Here is a 22,218-nt window from a genome sequence, read left to right on the forward strand (position 1 = left end):
AAATATCTCCTAGTTCTACCTGGTTTTATTTTTTCCTATGCTACTAAAAAAGCAAAGTAAATGCAGGATATATGATGTAAGTGTCAATGCAGTTTGTTTGCTTTGTTTTTGCAACAGTAAAACTTGTACTTACATAATTTGTAAAAGCATTGTATTGGTACCATGTTGTTTGAGTAATTAGGTTCTTCTTTTGCTGTCACTGAACTCAGTTGCTAAACTCTCAGCACTCCAGTGTGAGCAAGATAAGGCTCATTCTGCATTTCAGTCAGTTCCTGTAGAAAACATGCTGGTGCAGTGCAATTATTCTTTCTTCCTTTAGTGTTCTGCAGAGTTTAAGTTAGACAAGTGAGCTGGAAACTTGAGAGATATTTAGTGTCTCCTGCAGCCATAGGAAGGAAATCTGAGGACTTGTTAAAAGGAAAGATTTAGAAGCAGAAATTCTACAGAGAGAACAGAACAGAGTGTTAGCAGGCAGGAGGATCTGCTTTTCCACTTGTTGCTTTGATAACGGATAAAAGGCTGTCATGAACTGCAGGCTACCAGCTGGGAGCAGATAGAGTAATCCCACAGAGGGTTGGCCCCAAACTACACAGGCATTCTTTTAAATCTTCAAGACCATAGGAAAGTTGTTTTTCCCCTACCATTGTCATCATTATTCATTATGATGTTTCCACCCTAGTTTAAAATTTTGGTCTAGTAAATCTACCTTACAATACTTTTATGTTGGAATTACAAGCAAATATAAGCAAAAACCACGTAGTCAGAAATATTTCAGCTATTTCATTCAACTGCCCGAAGATTCCCAGAATAAATTCCAGAGAACTGGATCTGGATGTGCTGTAAGAAATCTCTGTCATTTGATTGTAAAGGTATACTGTGCCCAACATGCAGATAATCATAGGAACAATTTGTAACCTATGTCTTCCTCGTAATCAACACTTGTGATAAATGAAATCCAGAGGCTGTGTTACTTGTAAGAGAATAGCAACAGAATGTCATTTGTTAGAAAAGGAGCCTGAGTGACCCCTGCCCAGTACAAACACAGGCAAACACAGTGACAGACAGAGCCTGGCAGCCCCATCCATGCATAGCTGTGGTGATGTGCATTGTGCCACCAAGGTCATGTTACCAACATGCTTAGACACATGCTTGGCTGGGCCAGGAGCATTTGTAAGCATGTTACATATGCTTGACAAGATGGGGTGTTTCAACCTGCCTTATTGCAGAGAAAAAACAAAATATTTAAGCCCTAGTTGTCCTTCTATACTGTTCATTTTAATGATATATGTAGGGGTCTGGCTCACTTTGTATTCTTATGTGTAATTACCCATATAAAAAACCACTACTCATTAGTGTTCTGTTCCACTGACTTAATTATACTCCTTAATTAAATCTTGACTAACTGGGGGTCACTGCAGTGTCATTGGGATTTGTCACTGTTTGTCAGCAGGTGTCTGGTCACATCTATTTCTGGTTTCCCTGTTGCTGTATGCTGTTTAAGAGCATGGTCTTTTTTTAAATGCAAAGGACAATTATGCCTTATTTTGTTGTGGTCTGTGCCTTAAAGAAACATAAGTGAATCCGTTCTGTAATACCAGCGCTCTCCCAGGCTTTACATACAGGAGGTGGGTAGCAAGTACAAACCTTTTCAAAACACAATTCATTACCTCACTGGTGCTCATTTTCAAAGGCTTGTTCCTCCTGCAATCAAAAGACACGGTGTTACTAATTTATCAGATAATCTTGTGTTCAACAGGCATAAAAATATATTGCAAATATCAATCCAGAGATACTACTCCTTTTCCCTATCTCCCAAACATGAAATGAATTTGAAACATGACCAGCAAGAATGAGCTAAATCAATATTACATGCATAACAAATACTACATGGCATGTGCTGCTATTGCTGTGCTGCTCAGAGTCAGAAGATCGAGGCTCCCTATTCACTGTTCCCTGAATAATTCAGTGGGAGTTCTGCATGTGCAATAAGGGCATAATAGTGCCATTTCTGTCTGTTTCAAATTTACATGTTTTGGGTTTGTTATTTTAGAAAGTTACTTGGGGGAAATATAATTCCCATGTTTACGCATATAATAGGCACCTAATGTTCATCTGAATAATTGATTAGTCAAGTCAGGCTTTCATAATTAGCTATTGGCTTTCCAGTATAAGCCCACAAAGCACTTGTCAATCTACAGGCATTTTTAATTTATTAATATATATGTTATCAAAAGAGCTGCAGTACTTACCTAGAAAGCATTATTTATTCTATCAAGGCTGAGGAAGCATTTAGATTCTAGACATGTATTTTGAATCTATTGTAACTTTCCCAGAAGATTATTTTTCTGTTCTGAATGTTTTCAGAAATGTTCTCTGCCTATAAGCTCTTGCTTGCAGTGGAAATTGGAGTGTTTTTTTTCAATCCATTCCTGTGTTACAAAGAACTTAGTAACATGTGTTACTGACTATAATGTGTATTACTTATTTGCACTCAGATACATAACAAGCATCTAAATAGATGCCACTAGCAGATACCCCTAATGCAGCCACAGATTCTGTGACCAGGCAGATGCATCTGTTGATAGCACATGTGTGACAGTGACATTGCAATTACGAGTTGTGAGACTGTATGGTAAATTGCAGAATCGTAAGATAAATTGTATTTCTCATTAACTTCACGACCTTGTTTGAACTCTAGCACTATTCCAGTTTTGCTTCCTTGTATTTCTGACCAGTTTTCAAGTGGTTGTTTTTAAAGGGAAAAGATAACTGCCTTACTCAAGACGTACATTATGAGCCCACTGGAATGAAATTCATAAACCAAAATATTTGATTGTGAAATCCAGAATGAAAATTGTTCTTTTCTTATGAGAGGTAGGTTAAAACAATTGGACTAGAAATTCTATAGTTGTTTTATTGGGAAACAAACTTTATGTTTCCATTGGGAGGCAGCATTTACTTCTAGCACTTGTTGAATGTGAGGCACTGAATCTTAAAAAGATAGTGTTAATATTATTTCTGGAAAAGGTGCTTTGGTTCTGTATATGCTATAAACTTACTTACCCTTGGCCCTGCTCAGGAGAATTGCTTTCATTTTAGTGAAAATATTTAATCACCAGCTTTCCATCAGTGAGAAAAGGACAAGAGCTTTCCTGCATCAAAGTCCTTCTGAGACTTGTACTGTTGGGTGTGTATTAGCTTCCTTGCTTTATAAGTGGAAAGATACAAATATAATATCAGGATTTTAAACCCCTTCTAGATCTAAAACCCTTCTATTATAGAATAGCTTTTTAGTTTGTTTGGAAAGGACATGATGTAAAAACCACAATTTAGTGGTAGGAAAAAGTATGCCCATTTTGGTGGTGAGATTTATGTAACTGTGGCTCACCGCTATGAATTATGTGGTCTCACAGAATTTAGACAAGTTCTTGAGCAGCATCTTGTGCACCACACATGTTCTGCATACTCTCAGTTTCTACTGGAAGGTAGGAAAAGTACCAGAATCATTCTCTTGAAGTTTGGTAACATACCTCCAATTGAAAAAATGCAAATATGTTTCTAAGGGCGCCATTATAAAGTCCCTCCTCTACAGTATATCCTGTACTAATATAGCCTTCTGTTACCTATTTTTATATCCATTCCCAAATAATCAGAATATAAATGCTACGTTGCAAAGATCACATATTTAGTGCCTCTGTGGGATTCAGAACCAAGTTTGCAACTGCCATACAGTTTTCTACATGACATTTGTACAGCATTCACATTTCAATCAGTGTTATACCAATATGAGGATTTCCTACTAAGATATCTTTAAGCATAGTAGTTTCTACCTGAAAAGTGTTTAGAATTTAGGCTGGTGTGCTCATTAAGGATTTGAACTATGCGAGCATTGAAATGTTCACATTCTCACTATTAATGTGCAGAGTTCTCACTGGTTTCTCTATCTGTTACCCTGAGTCCAGAAGCATTTCCCAGTGGTATTGCATTGCTTGGTTCTTCCATTTAGACTTTGAAAGAGCATTGTTTTCAGTAAGTGTTTTACAAGTGGAAATAGATGTGTCTGCTAAAGAGATTCATATTTGCATCATTAGACAGGTGTTCTGATCACAAGGCGGAAGAGAGATCATATACATAAACAATGAATTAAAATCCTGAATAGGATTGCTACGGCTGTTTCTCTAGGTTACATTAAATGAGGGCCATTATGTGGGCTTTCAGATAAACTCACAAAGCTCTTATCTGTATAAACCTGATAGATCTGCCATTATTCTCAGTGACTAACAGAAGTTATATCATTTAGTTTCATTAAAAATGCATTAATCCTTTTTTAGTAACCTTTTCCTAATTCATTGATTCAATTATACAATGAACAATAAAAATGTTTGGTATAATAAAAATACAGTATTAAAAGTGTGTTATATACATAAATGTTTCATTGCAACGAAATTATTCAGAGTTTAAAAATATTAACAATATTAATATAATGCTCTGAGAAAAAGAAGTGTACTTCTTTTTCAGGATCTCTGAAATTATATATGAAAAGAATGAGTCTTTAAAATGAGATGCCCGAAATGGTTGCTTATAGTATTACATGTGATCACTTCATGTACAGACTTCCTGCAGAGCTGCTGATGTTTACCAGCACAGGTTGATTGGGGGACAGCAGAGCATTATAGAATGTATACACATATTGCTCACGAATTTTGTGAACCAGGCTCCTCTGATCAGATCAATTCTCCCCAAAGTCACTGGCCTCTGGCCTTACTGAAAGCAGACTGACTCCCAGGGCTGGACCTCGAGTTAATGCAAGTACAGGGAACATTTTGCTTGGTGAAGGAACACTCAGTGCATAGCAGCACTATGAGCAACTTCCACAGCAGTGGCGGCTCCTGCCATCCCACTTACACCAGCTAAATAATTCAGAAAACCAGGACTCCAGTCCAGCTCTCAGTCTGGCAGTTCAGCCAAGACTTTAAGTGATTTTGACAGAGCTAGTACTTGTTATCCTGTTGTATTTGATTTCTGGAGAGCACACTCTCAGAGGCTGTACTGAACTGTTCTCCCAAACGCCGACAGCCCAGCCTGGCTGAGCAGGTGCCTGTGGGACACGGCCAATGCTGCCGGCTGCTGTGATTTCTGCAAGCATACCAAGACTAGGGAAACAGAAAGCACTTCATATTTTCATTAGTCATACCTTTACAGATTTACTTTTAATTCTTTCAGCAAAGCAGATTATTAAAAGCAATGACCTGAGGTCTTCATTCAGATCTCAGACTTGCAATCCTGTATAATGTGCGCCACAGGGCAGAGGTCACACTGACGAGTCTGTTAATGTAGTCACTCTGGGATAAGATCAATCTCCATACTTCACCATATTGATCTAATAGCTCATTGGCACTTCCCTCTTTGAATTGATTAGCTCATGTGTGAAAAGAGATTGATGGGTTTGTGACCCTGAGGAGTCTGTCAGGGGCACACCCATGGCAGAGGAAGTGCATGTTTTCACTGCTTCATTTGGGTGGCTCATTATCTGGGTGCCTCATGGGGAATAAGGGTCATAACATTGTTTTATGAATTATTTACAACAAAATATCACGTTTTTCCTTCATTTGGTTCTCTGCCTGTACTGAATCCATGCTAAGCAGAACAGGAAAAAATGCACATAAATGGCCAAATGTACCAAATATTTGTGTAAGGGGAAACGTGACATAAAAGTGACCTTAAAAAGTAATTTTACTAATATAAAGTAATCATAATAGATATGAGGGTAGGAATAGACTTCATGGGTCACCTAGTCCATTCCCCTTATGCAATGACAGAATATTGATGATATCTAGAAATTAATTACAATTTAATCGCATATTCTGGATAAGTACTTACAGTGAATCTAGTTCAGACATCTCAGAGAACTTCATATGCACATTGCACTGTAGAAAGAGGCAATTTGAACGCAACATGTGAGCTACAAACTAAACTATGCACATTCTTCATTTGCTAAAAGTAACAAAAAAAACCCCTTTTCAACTCCATTTATCAAATAGTCATATATTTGCAAAATGCATAAATTTGATACAGTATATTGGATTTTGGTGCAGTGTGTGCTCATGCAAGAGGAAATACAAAAGGAGCTGTCTTATGAAGCTGAATGTAGAAGTTGGCTTATGTTAGGGTGTACTTTAAAAATGTGTGCTTATCAAAGGCTTTACAGATACAAAGCAATAAAAGTTAGGACTGGCTCCTTGAAGCCCTTTGTTGAAACCCAGGCATTTTTGTATTTCTGTCTGCATATGAATTGTAGAATCAATATTGAAGATGTTCATAACGTAAGAATTTCTTGTGAATCATCCCCGCTCAGGATTCTGTATAATGCCACAACTATTGGTCTTTCATGGTTGCATAGGATGTCAGGTTATATGATTATGCCACAGAGCAAAAATTACTGAGCAAAATATTCTCGGGGTGTTGTTAAGCTGATGGTCATATTTATGTAAGGAGTCAGTGAGTTTCACTAATAATATCTTGTTGCATTATATAACTGGACATTGTGTGTTTGTTTTGGAAGCTGGCAGTTTAGATTGAAAGACTGATAATTTTATTTACAGTCTTTACAGAACTGTCCATGTATGTTCCATGCAGTCAGGCAACCCTTTTCTGCTATTTGATTTATGGTAACATAGACAGATACTGCCCAAAGACAGTAATAGGCAGCCCATCCCCAAAGACCTTATATTCTAAAAGAAACAGACCCTCAGGCAGATTAGCCAAAGACAGAATTCAGTCCATTACCTGTCAGTGACACAATGCTGAATATTTGTATAATCTTGCATTCATTTATACTTTTAAATCATTCAAGCTATTCTATGTACCAGGAAAATTGCCCTGATATAGCTTTAAGTAGCCATATTTTAAAAAGTTCTAATACAGCTCAGAAAAACTTATTAGAGGCAGAGTCATCATGCACTCTACTTTGGTAAAATTGGGCTAAACCTGGGAATAAACAACAAAACTTCTTACATTTGGGTGTTATGGTAATCTTTTAGTCATGTCAAACCTTCAATAATAAAATTCATATTAAACCTAATTACAAACCAAAGTAATTGATTAATAGCAGATTGTCAGACACTTGCACATAAGCAATGCAAAAAAAGATTTTTTTGAAGAAAATGTTTCCATTGTATTGGAAGCTGTTGCCCATTGGCCAAGCCTCTCCCAGTCTGAAACTTAACTCCTGCAGCAGAGGTGTGTGGTGCACTCATGGGAGAACAGGAAGTAATTAGAGCAGCCTGATTTTGTTGTTCATCATCCTTGCTGCCATTCAGAAACAAGCTAAGAAAAACCCAGTAAGTTAGATGTACATACTCTCTCAATTTTTCCAAATACACTAATCAGCTAATCTTCTATTGCATGCAGACATGTAGGAACCCAATTTAGAGACTCACAGTTTGTATACCTGTGCCTGGCTGTGACAGCAGAGAAAGTCAGGCTGACTGATTTGTGTCACAGTCTACTGCCATTTTTGCTTATAAGGTTCCTACTCCTTCTGTGCTCTGTACTGCAAAAGTTCCTCTCATCAACATACCAAACAACCCAAGTAAAACCAGTATCTTCAAAGATATTTTTAAAAATTAATATTAATCCTAATTGCAGAGCTAATGACAATGTGGGACCTGAGCAGAGCTGTGACAATTGTATTTTAATGATACTTCAGAGATTTCCAAATTAGACTACAGGAAACAGGAAGTAGGAATAAATGAAACAAAGCCAAATGAAAGGATGAATGGAAAAAAAAAAAGATTTTAATACACACTTGCCTGTTCCTTAAACATTCATTCAATCAGGACTTCCTGTGATTTTTAATAACATGGCTCTGTCTGCTCTTTCACACTTGGCTCTGTTGGGTAAGGAGGCAATATTTTGAAGGCAATGTTCCTAGTTGAAAGGATTTAGCTAGATGGTAGCAGCTGCGTGCTGAGAGCCTCCTGCAATGCTTCTAAGACAAAAAGAGAAGTAGTAAGTGTTTCAGATCATTCCTGTGTACCTTGTTGGATCATGCATCACTACACCTCCACAACCTTCTTGGATGACTTCAGCTTCCTCCGTGGTTTTAAGCAATTTTTTCTATCTAGTCAGATGGATACTGGTTTAATACATGACAACACCCATTCATAAGGCTGATTTTTCTTTCATTTTCTCCGTTAGCATTGGGTCTTCTTTCTCATTTAATCTCTGCCCCAGTGACTTACTGTTACTGCTGCAGCCCTCAGGATGTAAGACAACATTTCTGTATTTTTTCTCCATCAGTATACCATCTCCTCTCACATCTTGACTGAAGATACCGTTTCTCATGATTTCTTACTGCTTTTGCTGTGGCTTTTTCTGGCTGTTCTACTACAAATCAGAGGAGAACACAGTGGAATACATTTGTATGGCAAGTGCAGTGTTCCACAGTAACACCAGCCTCTACTGCCAAAGTGTATTACAGGTGACTCTGTGTCCAGCCCTCAGTCTGGAGACCCTATATCCTTATGTTTCCCTCGTTCAAGTATGGGCAGAAGGAAATACTTGCCTTTCCATAGCTGGATGTCCATCTAAAGTTTTAAGAGGACTATGAAACGTAAAATATAAACTAACACGTTTTAATTCCGGAAAAATATCACAGTGCTATTCAATCAAAAGATAAGAACATTTAAATAAAAAACTACTGATTTGCTGATAACTACAAATGGTATGAAACATTAAATGTACTGGATTCTTTGTGTGGTTTGTCAGTGTTCAACCCTGACTGCCACTAATACTCACCCTGCAAATTGTTCTTCTCTTACTTATGGTGCTCTAAAGTTAAAGTAACTTCTTTTTAGTCATGACTTCAGAAAATTATTTGCAATTCCCATTGGTGTGATCGTAAATACAGTCCCACACTGTGTACACAAACCAACACTGTAGGTGTCACCTGTTAAAAGGGAGTAAGATTACTCTTCACTTATGACTTGCCTTTTTCCCATACTCCACACCCACTTAACAGCTGTACTGGAAATAAACACTAACCTTGTTAAACAGAAGAATAACCACATAGTGTAATTTAAATGAGAGCTGATTTAAGTAACTATTGTTTAAAACTCATGCAAAAAACAGTGTTCTGAGGCATGCAACACTTGAAAGAATGGGACCATAAGTGTGTTGAGAAATTACTCTGGTTGCCTGTTATCATATTAGAGATTGCTTTCTGAAATTAGCATGTGTCTTTTGTCACAAGTTAAAAATATTTTCTATACAATGCCTACTTGATTGAGTTTTAATAGAGTATTTATTTTGTCCAAAAAAATATTAGTTCTTACCAGAACTTTGTCTTTTAACATTAATAATGTACCCCATATATTGTATTGATCTCTGTTAAAATTTGATGTTGCTGATATCTAAACAATATTTAAAACTGAGAGCTAATATTGGAGTTTATCTGTAGACTCTTAAAATAAGTTTCAGCTGGAGCAATACACTAATAGTAAGAAAAATGAAAACATAATTTAACCAATTAATCACCAAACAGGAAAGGAACATTATATAGAAATTAGACATGGAACATTATATAGACATTAGAGATCCTCTGAGGTAATGCTAAAATATATGTGACTTGGAGAAGACCACAGAGACTTCAATCACAGGCTGCTCTACAATAGAGTGAAATTGCTGACTGAATATATTAAGAATACATTCACCAGCAGTATCATAAAGTTTACTGGACTCAGTTTTGTCTTCTGATTCCCCAAGGGAATCACTGTGCAGCCTAAAAAGCAGATCAGATCCACAAGGCTAATAATTCATCAGGTGGGACTAATTCAGATTTTATTGCAAGTCAATGAACTGATATCCATGCAAGTTAAGAGTTAAGAATATGGTCCAACACAATTTTATAGTTAGTTTGTTGACATCAGAAAAAACCAGGTGTATTTCCAGAGAAATTTAAGGGATCAACACAGCACTAGTACCAAAATTGCTACATAAACTACATAGCTTTATCTAATTCTTTTAAAATACTAGACCCAACTATGCATAAGCTTAAGCTGCACTAACATCTGCAGAAATACCCACAGGAGTAAGATTCTGAAGGTAAATTCTATTGGTCCAGTGCTAAAGAAGGTACATCTACTCTGTGAAACAGATGGCAAAAATAATTAATTTTGCCTTTTCCTTATCTTTCTATTCACTTTGAGAGGCAAGAAACACTGCATTGTAAGCAAAATTTTCAGTTGGTACTAAAAAGAAATACTTCTCTTATTTTCAGTTAAATAAAATAAAAAACACAAACCCACAACCACCCAAAAAAGAACCTAAGAAAAACACATTCATAATTCATCAGAAATAATGCTGACTATGAAATACCAAGTCATTTTCATGCAGTTTGCACAGAGATAAATGTGAGGAAAAGGACAAGAAATAGGAGTGCTATGCATCGCATTTGATGCCCTATATAATAGATTTATATACACAGAAAACTTATTGTAACAGCCCTTTCACCTGATGCTTGTAGAAGTGAGATTGGTCATTTACCTTCTCCTTAATAGATGGGAATACTTTCTAAATGGAGTCCAGAGATCCATAAGAGGGATCTTATTCTTTAGTAGGATGACCATCTGCTGCCCTCCCCTACTCCTTCAGCAATCTGAGGCCCCCAGACTCAGGCACCTTGTGTTCCACTCCTGCAAGAAAACAGGATGAGTGTGAGCTGATGCTCAAGGCTGCTCTGTTAAAGAATTTTGACTCTCTGGAGGATCAGCAATGAAACTGGGAAATGTCTGGGCAATGCTGCTTTGGTCCCCTCTTTCCCTGGGATCTTACAGGGAGCTGTCCAGGGCCATGTGAGTGGAGAAGTTGTGGCAAAGCCATTGCTCTCCCTGCCCACATTTCCTAAGCAGGAAACACTGCACACCTTTCAGAGCATGGGCACCACACATGCACCCCTCCACAGCTTGGAAGGGTAAAACAGTGTGGGACTTTTCAAATGTTATTTTGTGCTATAAATTCTTTGTGTATGTCCTTTAAAAAATTCCAAAGTAATTTGATATTCCAAATAATAATGGTTCCATAAGCAAGGAACTAATGAAGCATTTTAGCCCTTCTCTCTTCCTCTTTCTTACTTCCCTGCTGTTGAATAAAGGATGAGTACATTAACCTTTCTTTCAGTGTGGTATTCAGCAGTTACTTTCCTCTGTGTGGACACTGATTCAAACAAAGCATATAGAAACTTATCTTGGATAGAAAAACTTCCTGTGGAAGTATTCTGGGTCTGACTGGTGGATTCAGGAGTTACTAGAGAAAGAGTTACACACAGAGGCACATTCCAAGTACAACTGCGCTTGTGTAAAAGCCTCTGTACAGTCTGCAAAGGAGCAGGAAAAGGCACACACTGAAATATTTCTCTATTTCTTTTCATTTTTAAATCAAGACAAGTGTAAAGCACTACCAAAGTTGAAAAGATTTATACTCCCTTCATGGTAGAGCTAGATGGAAACAGGACAGTCATTTAACCAAACACAGACTTGTAAAGATCACTCCCTGCCTTCACCTAGAAATTTTTATAACCCACAGGTTTCTAGTAAAGAGCTGGAACAATCATAGTTAATATTAAATCATTTCTTCTTGAACTTTGTAGCATTTTATTACTGAGATTATAGGTAGTAATCACATTTTATTAGGGCATTCACTGATTCTGAAAGTTATGTGCATTCACTTCTGAAATCACATTGGCTGTTACATGCTGCCTTTTGACAGCAGCCTTGCACAGGAGGTTTCCCCCTGTTAGCAGCAAGCCATCTGGAGAGCCCAAATCCTTCCCTACCTATATAATGATTTGGAAACCATGCATGCATTCAGGAGTAAAAAATAGTCTCTGGAGTGCACTTGTCTTATAAAACTTTGATTTGGAGTGATTTGCACCACTATAGCATAAGAAAATGGAGTAACAACTCAAATTATATGTCTGCAATGGCTTGTGAGTGATCTCCTAACTGCATTTGAAAGAAAGTTCAACCATTCCTTGAACCGATGTGCTTCAGGCTGAGCAGTTCAGACAGATGTTTAATCACTTCATATTCACTAGGAAATGGATATTCAATGGCCATAGAATTTAAAAGTGGCACTATGAGATGAATGCTTCATGTTATTCCATATTTGCATTCCTATTAGAATCATAAGTAAAAATAATTCAGCTGAATCCAACACAGTCTTATCACATAAATTTCAATTATTGTGCTTTCTTTAAATCATTAGATACCCTTTTAAATTTTTAGTAGCAGAAAAGCCCAAAGCTACTGTGGCAAGTTGATGTAAATGAACAGAGATGAAAAAGGAGTCTCCAGCTTCTGAGAAAAGTAGGTGTAAACTGGGTAAAAGGTGAACACATTGTTTAACTGAATCTGCAGCAATAATTATAAGGAAAATATTTAACTTAGAACAACAAAAAAAACCCATGACCCTGAAATTTTTAACAGGTAATTCATCAAGTTTCAGGCTGAAAATACTTCTTCAGAAGAAAAATTGCAATAAATCTGCAGTTTTGGTTACAGCACAAAATATTGTGAAATACTTTCCTAAAAGAAAGACACAGTGTGGTTTTGATAAGATTAAGGTGAATTTCAGCAAAGCATACACATTATTCTTCATTTTACTGTTTGGCAATTTCAGTGTTGTTCTTCAGAAAAAACAAAAGTTTATAATGATTAACGTTCTGTGCTGTGGGAAGCATACACTCTACAACAATACTACTCTTGTGTCACACTAGCCTTCCTCATCTATAACATCAGCACAAATAGTTTTTCAGATGAGTAACCAGCATTTCTGAGATAAGTCTTCCCTTTAACTATAATTGATAAGGGGTGATTGTGTATTTCAGTGTCAATAGAGGTCTCAGTGAGACTCACAAACTTCCACTGAATTCCATATAAAAGCTCAGGGCCCAGCTGAGGGGAGGCCAGGGTTTAGCAGGCAGATGTGACACTCCCATTCCTATCTTCCTCTCCTGCCAAGAAATAGTGTTGTCACCACAGTGCTCAGGGTTGGACCTTTCCTCTTCAAACTGAGAATCCATTTCCTCCACTCCTGGAAACACTCTATGTAGCTGTCTTGGAGACAGAATCTTACCTCTTCTCCTGCTTACACTGCTAATGGCAGAGCAGCCTTCTCCAGCTTTGGAGTCAGAAGACTGAAGTCCACAAGAGGATTTTCCTTCAGAGGACCTTCCTCTTGAGAAGCAAACTTGAGTCTCTTTGCCTTCAGGATCAGTTTCAGGCACATTCAGTTTAGGCCACATAATTGTTTTGGTCAAAGGCTGATTTTGTCATTTTGACAGATAACATTGCTTCTGCAACACATTTATCGACATGCCACAGAAACACAATGGTGTTTGTGTTCTGCTGCACTTACACACTTCATAAACTCTACCAGCTTGTCCTAACATAAGAAGTGGTGCACTACTGGTTTTGTTCAATGTGATCTAAATGCTTTTCCTCATCTACATGTCTTTCAGAAGTAGGCTGGAACTGGTCATTTGTGCTACCTTTTAGTAATACACAATCCTCATTAAAGTCATGTTTCTTTCTTCCTTCCTAGGGCAAACTGGAGGCATCTGCTGCCCCACCATCTTTCTTAAAATGGCAAAAGAAGCTGGATCTAATAATCTTCTGCAGGCAATAGAGTGTTTGGGATGTGTATAGAGCTGGTTATGCTATCCATTTTATGGGCTTTCACTAGTTAAATTAGAGCGAACACAGAGGAGTAGGTTTTGTGAACCACTAGCAGATGTTCACTGTGCTAGTTTTGTCAAGCTTGTAAAACAGCAGGAACAGACTATGTGCAGAACCATTTTTTGTGATTTTGCCATCTCGCACTGTTCTCACAGCACTGGCTCAGTAATGACAGGATAGAGCTTGGGAGGTAAGCTTTGATTGTGGAGTAGCTGCTGTCGGGATCTTCAGAAAGCCAGACCTCTAAAGTGTGGTTTGTTTTCAAAAGCCTGTGGCTGAGACAGCTGGCTTACACTGGAAATATATAATCATTTATAGTTCAGTCAAGTGCTTGACACCTTATTCAGGTGTTATGACATGGATGCTGAAGGTTTAACTCCCTCAAAATTTGTTTTCTTTGGATGTAAGCTGTGATAGCTTTTTGTGAAATTCAGGTCACGTTATCCTGTTAACATGATGTCTCTGATTTTTGTGATTTTTTCAACCCCTTTCTGTTCAGAGGAGAAAATTATCAAAGAATAGTTTCATCTAAAAAACAAGAGTAACAGAATCTGTGTATTTCAAATATCGTTTTCAAATAATTAATTAAACCTGGCCCAAGTGTATCAATGTGGTGATTTACAGTCCTCTCTTGAGCCAACAAATCAATTGGTTGAAACAGAACAGTTTTGTAGTCAAATACATGTTGTGGGCAGAGCAAGAGATTTTTAATACCAAATCAGCCTTGCTCTGTATCTGTGTGGGAAAACACAAACAGCAGCACAGAACCTCTTGTGCCTTTGAAAGGAAGTTAAGACAAATGGAAGAGGCAAAGATTTCACTGTTTCAGATGTTGAAGTCTGAGCTATGTGGCAAGTGATTGGAAAGAGAGAGACAATAGTAGGCAACTTTCATAGGTGACATTACAAAAATCTACTCATAAGAAATGTTACTTCCTTCTCTACTACACAACTAGAAAGCAAGCCTGAAAGAACAAAGTTCTAAAATTCATTAGATCATATTTGATAAAACTTGAAAACACCTACTGCATTATCTAATTCAGCTCATGCAGGATTACACTTTGTAGTGTGGTTTCCTGTGTATTACAAAATCTAGTTCTAAAGCAATGGAAACTAGATTTATAGCATTTATAGCATTTTTAATTTGTTCAGCAATTGCTGTCTATGCAGGTTCTTAAGAGTCCTTTGAATTACATAGGTGCTATTACTACCCTGAATTGTAGTAAGACTAATTTATGCACCTCTCAATTCTTTCAGGGCACCCATTTAAAGTCAAAGACTTTGATTTTAAAAAGAAATCAGGAAGCTCAGTAAGAATAGGTTCAGAGGATATTGATGCTTACCATAACTTAATTTCATAGTCTACCTTCCACTAATTTGTGATAATTTTTCCCCCCATTTCCATGGAAATCCTATTTTTTTTCAGTCTCTAAGTGAAGAAGACTGAATACAATCTAGTTGCATTTACAGTCACTTTACAGATACATTTCTTTGTCCTCTAAGACATAGATCCCAAATAACTTCAGAAAATCTTAAAGTAGGTTCCTTGTTCTGGGTGCCCAGTATGTTCCTTCTGTTCTCAAATCCACTCATGGATGTGTCTCACTGCTCACCACTGACTTGTGCATTGCCCTTTCTTGCCCTACCAGTGATACTCAAAGCTGCTCAGCTTCTGCTTATTAAGAAGTGTTCTCTTTTCATAGCACCACAGCCATTTTTAGAGAGTTTTCTAACATCTCTTCACTTTTTAATTTGCAAGGGACCTGTCTCTGACTTGGGCCTGTTGAAACAATAACACTTGTGGAATCTGCAGATTCCTTCTCATTTCCAGAAGCTAAGTTTTAAGACGGGGAATAGGAGAAAGTTCACATCAGCATTATTTCCTGCTCTTCTTGTTTTGGGTAAAAATAAAATCCCATTGCCACAAATATACAATTATTACTACTTAGCATAACAGTGCAAAGGTCTGCTTTCTTAGAATCTAATTCCTAATTCTGCTTTCCTAGAATCTAATCAGGAGTAAATATTGAGAACATTTTACAGATAAAGGCTACAGCAGTGTTCTGTTTATTCAACTGCAAACAGCAATTTTGGGCATGAATATTTCTACACAGCACCTCTGTTCTCCTGTCAGCCAGCTCTGTGAAAGAGGGCTGCCTCCCTAGTGTGATGCCAGACTTACTCCCAGAGTGATGTTACCAATGTTTGTGTTTCCTTTACAGGTTGATGACCAAATGAAGTTGCTTCAGAACTGCTGGAGCGAACTCTTAATTCTGGATCACATTTACCGGCAAGTGGTACATGGGAAAGAAGGCTCCATCCTTCTGGTTACTGGGCAACAAGTGAGTATGTGGTCTGAGAGAAAGAGTCATCTCTTGTTTTTATAATAATTTTCAAAATACCAGGAGTTTAACTAGGTCAGAAGCACCACTGTGTTCTCAGAGATCCTTCACAAGTAGTGTAGGTAAAATCACTTGTGCACTCTGTTTCTAGTCTGCTGATTACAGATAAACCTAAAAAAGCAGATATAATCATAAGAACTTTGCTTTTCAAATACTTCAGTAATTGAAAAGCAGCAGATGAGAACTGTTTGTCAAGAAGTAGTATTTCCTTGGGGCTTAATGGTTTCTAACAACAACACTCCCAAACCTAATGTTTAGGTTTAAGCATGTATAGTTTTCTTCCCTTCAGAATTGTGATTTACTGAAAAGAAGCAGTGGCTGGATCAGAAATCTAGAGAACCTGCTGCTTACTACCTCAGAAATACCTTGCTTTTAGAGACATATGCACATGTGTGAGAAACTGGGCAGCTGAGACATCTAATCACAGGAAAATTATTCTGTCCATAGGCTATAAAAGCAGATAGTGTCTCAGAAACTGTCTCAGGGTATGCACCCTGCAGTTTCTGCCTGGCTATCCAGGGGTAATTTTCTTCATGTGTCAGATACAAGGATCTCCCAAAATGCAAGAGCTATAATGTAGTAAATATTAGGAAAACTGTGAGAAAACACAAAAGAAATAGAAAGTTTTGTCTCCACTATGCTTTCCAAAGCACAACGATCTTGACAGTAAATCAAGAACCTTATTCCTAAGATTGTTATTCTGCTTTTAACAGAATGAAAAAAAAAAAAAGAGACAGTATCAAAGAAAAGCAAGATGTACCTGTACATTATGTTTCTGTCTTGAAGTGAAAACAAATGATGGCTCTTTGGTATTTAAGTAGCTGCAAACTGAATTGAACTGTCTCAATTTAGACACACATGGGAAAGAGCTCCTTTTCCTGTGCTACACCATTTGTGTCTGCAAGTTGCGGAATCTGCTGACAGCTTTAGCTGTAATTTTAAAGACGCAGCCATTTCTTAACACTTAGAATAAATGTTTGCAAGAATCAGAAGGATTCTGATTCTCCTGTTTACATTTATGATTAAGAGGTCTACAATAGAAAGGAGAAATTATTGACTTGTTCAAGAAAGGAAGGAAAACTCAAATTCTATCCATAGAACTGACTCCTGCAGTTCATGGAAAGTCACTAATCTCTCTGATATCGTTCTACTCCCTAATTGCATTAGCAAAAGTTAGTTCAGTTGCATTACTCTTTATTTATATTGGTGCGATTGAGAAAATGACTGATTCCCTTTCCATTTCATGCTCTGCAAGATAGACAATTTCACTAGAAACGATTTCATTTACCACACAGGATGCTTGTTTATCAAGCTATAAGTACATTGACAGGTTTCTGTTCCTGAGAGAACTGCTAAATTAGTGTCTCCTTTGTTATGTGATTAGCACTGTTTTAAAGGTACTGAGTACCTAAGTCCCACTGAAATCATTAGAGGCATCTAACTACCCTTAAATTCTAGCCATTGTCCCCATTTTCACACAGTAGTTATTCTTACCTCATTAGCCACTTTTATCTTTTCTTGAAAATAAAAACGCCAGCTGTACATGATCTCAAGGCAAAGCAGAGCTTTTCTTCACTGCTGGACAACAGGTAGCAGGATGCTTATTAAATGTACTGCTTGCAAATCAGCAGCTGGACTGGGAAGCTGTACATTTGCAGGCAGTCTCTAACTAGGTTAAAACCTGGCTATGTTGGAATGACTGCATTCATTTTTGCCCATGTTTGTAAAGTAGTTTTTAATACATCCTTCTTTAAATCCAATTTCCCTTTCCTACGTCAAAATTTGTCATTTTGAAGTCGGTGCAAGCACCCCCAGAGTCTCCATCACCTTCTTTACTTTCCTCTTTGCACTTAGGCTAAGAGCAGGAGCGATATCACTACATCAGCAACAAGAACTCTACAGCCAGTCCTTTTTCCCATTTCACAGTTCCTAATAGCTGCAAAACATACTCCCATGGATGTGTCGCAGATTCTCTTTGAGAAACAGGGAGACACTAGACCAGAACTACAGAGTCTCTGGCTGCTGTTTCTCAAATCTCCCCTATTGCCTCTGCTTTGTCCCAGTTTCATTCAGCTCTGGCCCCAGTGGCTCCTCAGTGAAAAGCCAGATTGCTTCCAGGAGCAGGCGCCTGCCCCGCCAGGCTGTGCACAGCACACGTTTCTCACTAAGGCTGCTGCTGGTCGAGGTGCTGCAGCAGTGCCAGTGCTGTGCCACTACATGGCTTGTAGGCAATTTCTGCATCAAAAGCATTTACTTTGAACCAGCATCTTTTCAATTTATTTTCATGGGTAAAAATAATTCTTGGAAGAAACACTTTTGTTTAGATGGACAAGGCTGGGTGAGCTAAGCAGAAGTCTTAAAATATCTAGAATTGTCAGAGCTACAAATCTTAAAATCACAGGATAATCCAGACTGGAAGGAATTTTAAGGACCAGTCCAAACCCCTGCTCAAACCAGATTTCTCAGAGCTTTGTCCAGTTGGGCTTTGAATACATCCAAGAATGAAAACTGCAAAACTTCGTATGCAGCCAGTACCACTGCCTGACAATCTCCATGGGGAGAAAGTTTTTCCTTGGTTGTCCTATGAGGTCTTTTTTTTTTTTTTTCCCAACTTCCACCTAGTGCTCATAACTCTCCTCCTCCTTGAGCCCTGATGCAATGCACAGAGCTCAGGACATCTTGTAAGGACAGACTGAGGCAAAGGTAGCACTGAGAACCTCAGCCTAGTCTATGCTTGCTGCCACAAAATCACCATCTGAATCCAGCTGCAGTCCCACATCTTCCTGGTTTATCCCAGACTAGCAATTCAACATCCCTTGCACGTTTCAATACAGCTGAACCCTTTTTTAACATTATCACTCCATGGCAGTGGACATGGACATGGATGGTGTTTCTGCATCGCCCATCCTGAGCCACTCCTGGCTTCAGCTGCTGTGCACTGCTTTTGCACATCCCTGTTCAGTAGTGAGTTACTTTTTTAGACAAGTTGATCCAATACAACTGTCTCTTTTCCTACCTGTCAAGGTAAACCATCTTGGAAGCATTGACTCAGACTGTTGCACTCCTAGACACAACATCTGTTCAAATGTATTTATGAAAGGACAATTAAACTGTGTCTGTATCCTCTGTAAAAACTGTAAAATAATTCTGGGAAGCCACACTTCTAGACCTGGGCATTATGAGTCCTTGCTAGTGCACCATTCCTGCATGCTTTCTGATTCCTGTCCTGATCTTTTCAGTTCCCACAGAAGAGACAGGGAAAAACCATGCCACCATTTCATAAAAATTAGTTGATTAAGGTGTGGAAAGCACTCTGACACTTCTGATGAAAAGTGCTGTAGATGTTTTTATTTCTGCTACCAACAAAGCACTATGAGCAAAATTACAGTCAATCATCTGGCTTTCAAAGATAATAACTTTAAACTGAGGACCTGAGCTAGACTGCCAACTTTATTACCTGAGAGATCAAGCTTATTGTCACAAGTTAGCAAATTTAGGACCTGAGAAGCCTCACTCCTCGCTTTCCTTAATATATCCCTCCATAAAAGCTACTCATAAACACTGCCCTTTTTACAAATCACCATCAAGGTGGAAGCTGTAAGGGGGGAACTTAGCATCCCTTAATTAGAACATACCTGCTCTCTCCACTTAGAGTGCACAGCTTCTGTTCCTCAGACACAAAAGCCAAACTTTATCCAGGTCCCCAGGGCGGTACCACTGTCAGTGCTGCACTAGGTATCTAAAAGGGGATAGTAGTTAGAAGAACACTTGATAATTTTCAAACACACTGGCTCAAAACCCATTACTTTAGGGCACTCCTATCACATTTCCATATATCTGCATTTCCGTCAAGCCACTGACTTATGGGTTTTACTCAGTGTCAATCCACTGTTCCCACTTTGATGGGGAAAAAGTGCAGTCAGCAACAAACTAGTAAGCTCTGGCCCTTGTATAAAAAGAACTGTGTTTTATTTTATTTTGTTATTTATTTGGGGTTTCATAAATGAAACTCTTTTGTGTGTATGTGTTTCAAGAAAGCACTTTTTTCAGATCATTACAATTCCTCAGCAGTTCCTCAGAAACAAGTTCCTCCCTGTGCTGCACACTTCATTTTCTGCACTAAGTACTGCCCCTCAGCAGTAGCAATTACCATTTCAAAAGGAAATAAAGTAGCACAAATGCATTTTACAACTCTCAAAATTTCATAATAGAAAACAGCTAAGGAGTGATTTGCAATGTGGTGGTTAATTGTAAATCATTGCCAATATGCTCTCCACATGCTGAGTTTTGTAGACTTGCCATGTGCCATGTAATTTTAACAGACCATTTCTAATTATAGAATTTTAATTCCTCCAACCTCAGCACTTTCCTCTTGTATCTTCTACAAGACCAATACACTGCCAGCTTCCAAGACCCAGCACATATAAGGTAGATGCTAAAGCTCTGCACAGAATATTGTTACTTGTGCATTTTCCTGCAACAGTTAATGCACAACATGTGAATTGTAGCTTCATCTGCTCCTTTTATTCATACCTTCACTCTACTGCCAAATATTCCCTCTGCAAAGCCTTTCCAATTAAAAAGGCCATCCAAAAATGTGCCTAAATCTCAGATTTTTTTGAGATTATTGAAACTACTGATTTAGTTGAAATCACCACGCAAATGCATCTTTATACCTGGATTTCTATTCTAAAGCAAAGCACCAGAGAAAGAGCATGAGATCTTGATGGTGTTTTTGAGAAAGACCACCCTTGCAGAAGTATCACTGAAATACAAAAGCACAAGAATGTTAAGAGGAGTGGCTGTAAAGGACATCCACAAGTCATAGGTATAGAAAGATTAGGGATATCTAGTGGAAACCTTTTACTTATGCTTTTGGAAATTAGCAAGTATCTTTTTCGCATTCAATTTGTGTTATAGTCAGTGAGGCTTCACAGTTGTGGTGGGCACAAAAGAAGTATTGGCATTTGAGGGCCAAATCTGGAAGTCCTTACATCAGCAAATAAACACAGGATTTGATTCAAGGAGGATACAAATGAGGTCAAGCAATCATTATTTCACTATTCTGTATCGTATTAGTTTTTTTGCACAGTTCCTTACTCTAGTGGTTTCTGCCTAAAGGAAAGTAAGGTTGTGGTAGTTCTTAAAAGGGCCTTATGAAGATATGAAAATATTATGCTGGCTGCTCCTTGGGGATGAACTAAATGTGCTCAGTTAAACTGGGTAAAACACATCAAAATACAGTTATAACCATGAAGTGCCCTGAATTCAGGTTTTTAAAATATTTGTTACATATTTTGAGCCTTTCATGTAGCTATGGACATATCTATGAACAACCTGATCCTAATTCACATGTGCTTTGCTGTGTAGCCATGAAACCATCATAGCACTACATTTTTAAGTCTAAAATTCCTGTACCAGTAAAGTTTCATGGAGAGAGCACCTGACATGAATCCTTGAACACCAGTACTTTCATTTTCCACATGCTGACTGTGTTGTCTTCATGGGAAACATTTCTTTTGTAGCTCTTATGCATGGCTCCTGTGTGTAAGAAAGAAAACAAAAGTTATTTGCCTGGAGTCTGGCAGTATTTCTCCAAACCAGTCCCATGCTAGTGAACTAATCTGTCAACACAAACTCAGGAAAAATCCCTTAGCTGATTTTAAGCTTGCCCAGCAGGAAAAATAAAGTTGTTCAGAAACTCAGTTTGAAGAAAGCACCATGCGAGTCTGTCCCAACTGCCTGTTGGAGTAGTGATAGTGATGGCATCCAAGGTGAGTACAGCCAGTCTTGACTTCCCATTGTGGGAAAGGATTTAAACAGTAGAGCAGAAATTTGGCTAAAATAAGAGGGTCTTAAGGTGGAATGAACTTACATGGTTCATACCTCCTGAAGAAGCAGTTTGAGTTAACGCAGCCTTGTGAGATGTTACCCAGACATTCACAACATTTTTTCCAGTGACTCTCTGTCTTCTGATCAGCTTTACTGAATATCAAACACAGCAGTGATTTTGTATAATCTCATCTCAATATTACAAAAACAACAGAAGTACATTATAGCACTTTGTAAAGAAATGGATTC

The 22,218-nt window shown here is 38.0% G+C and overlaps 1 protein-coding gene across 1 annotated transcript in view; it reads left to right on the forward strand.

Annotated features, from left to right (window-relative positions):
- Positions 1–22,218, forward strand: part of NR5A2 (nuclear receptor subfamily 5 group A member 2) — an 85,660-nt gene that overhangs the window by 32,655 nt on the left and 30,787 nt on the right. The window contains exon 6 of the mRNA XM_058808651.1: positions 15,958–16,077. Coding sequence (XP_058664634.1) covers positions 15,958–16,077 — 120 coding nt within the window. The remainder of the gene's footprint in view (positions 1–15,957; positions 16,078–22,218) is intronic.

Source organism: Ammospiza caudacuta, chromosome 7 (assembly GCF_027887145.1).
Source record: "Ammospiza caudacuta isolate bAmmCau1 chromosome 7, bAmmCau1.pri, whole genome shotgun sequence".
In the NCBI taxonomy this organism is placed as follows: Eukaryota; Metazoa; Chordata; class Aves; order Passeriformes; family Passerellidae; genus Ammospiza; species Ammospiza caudacuta.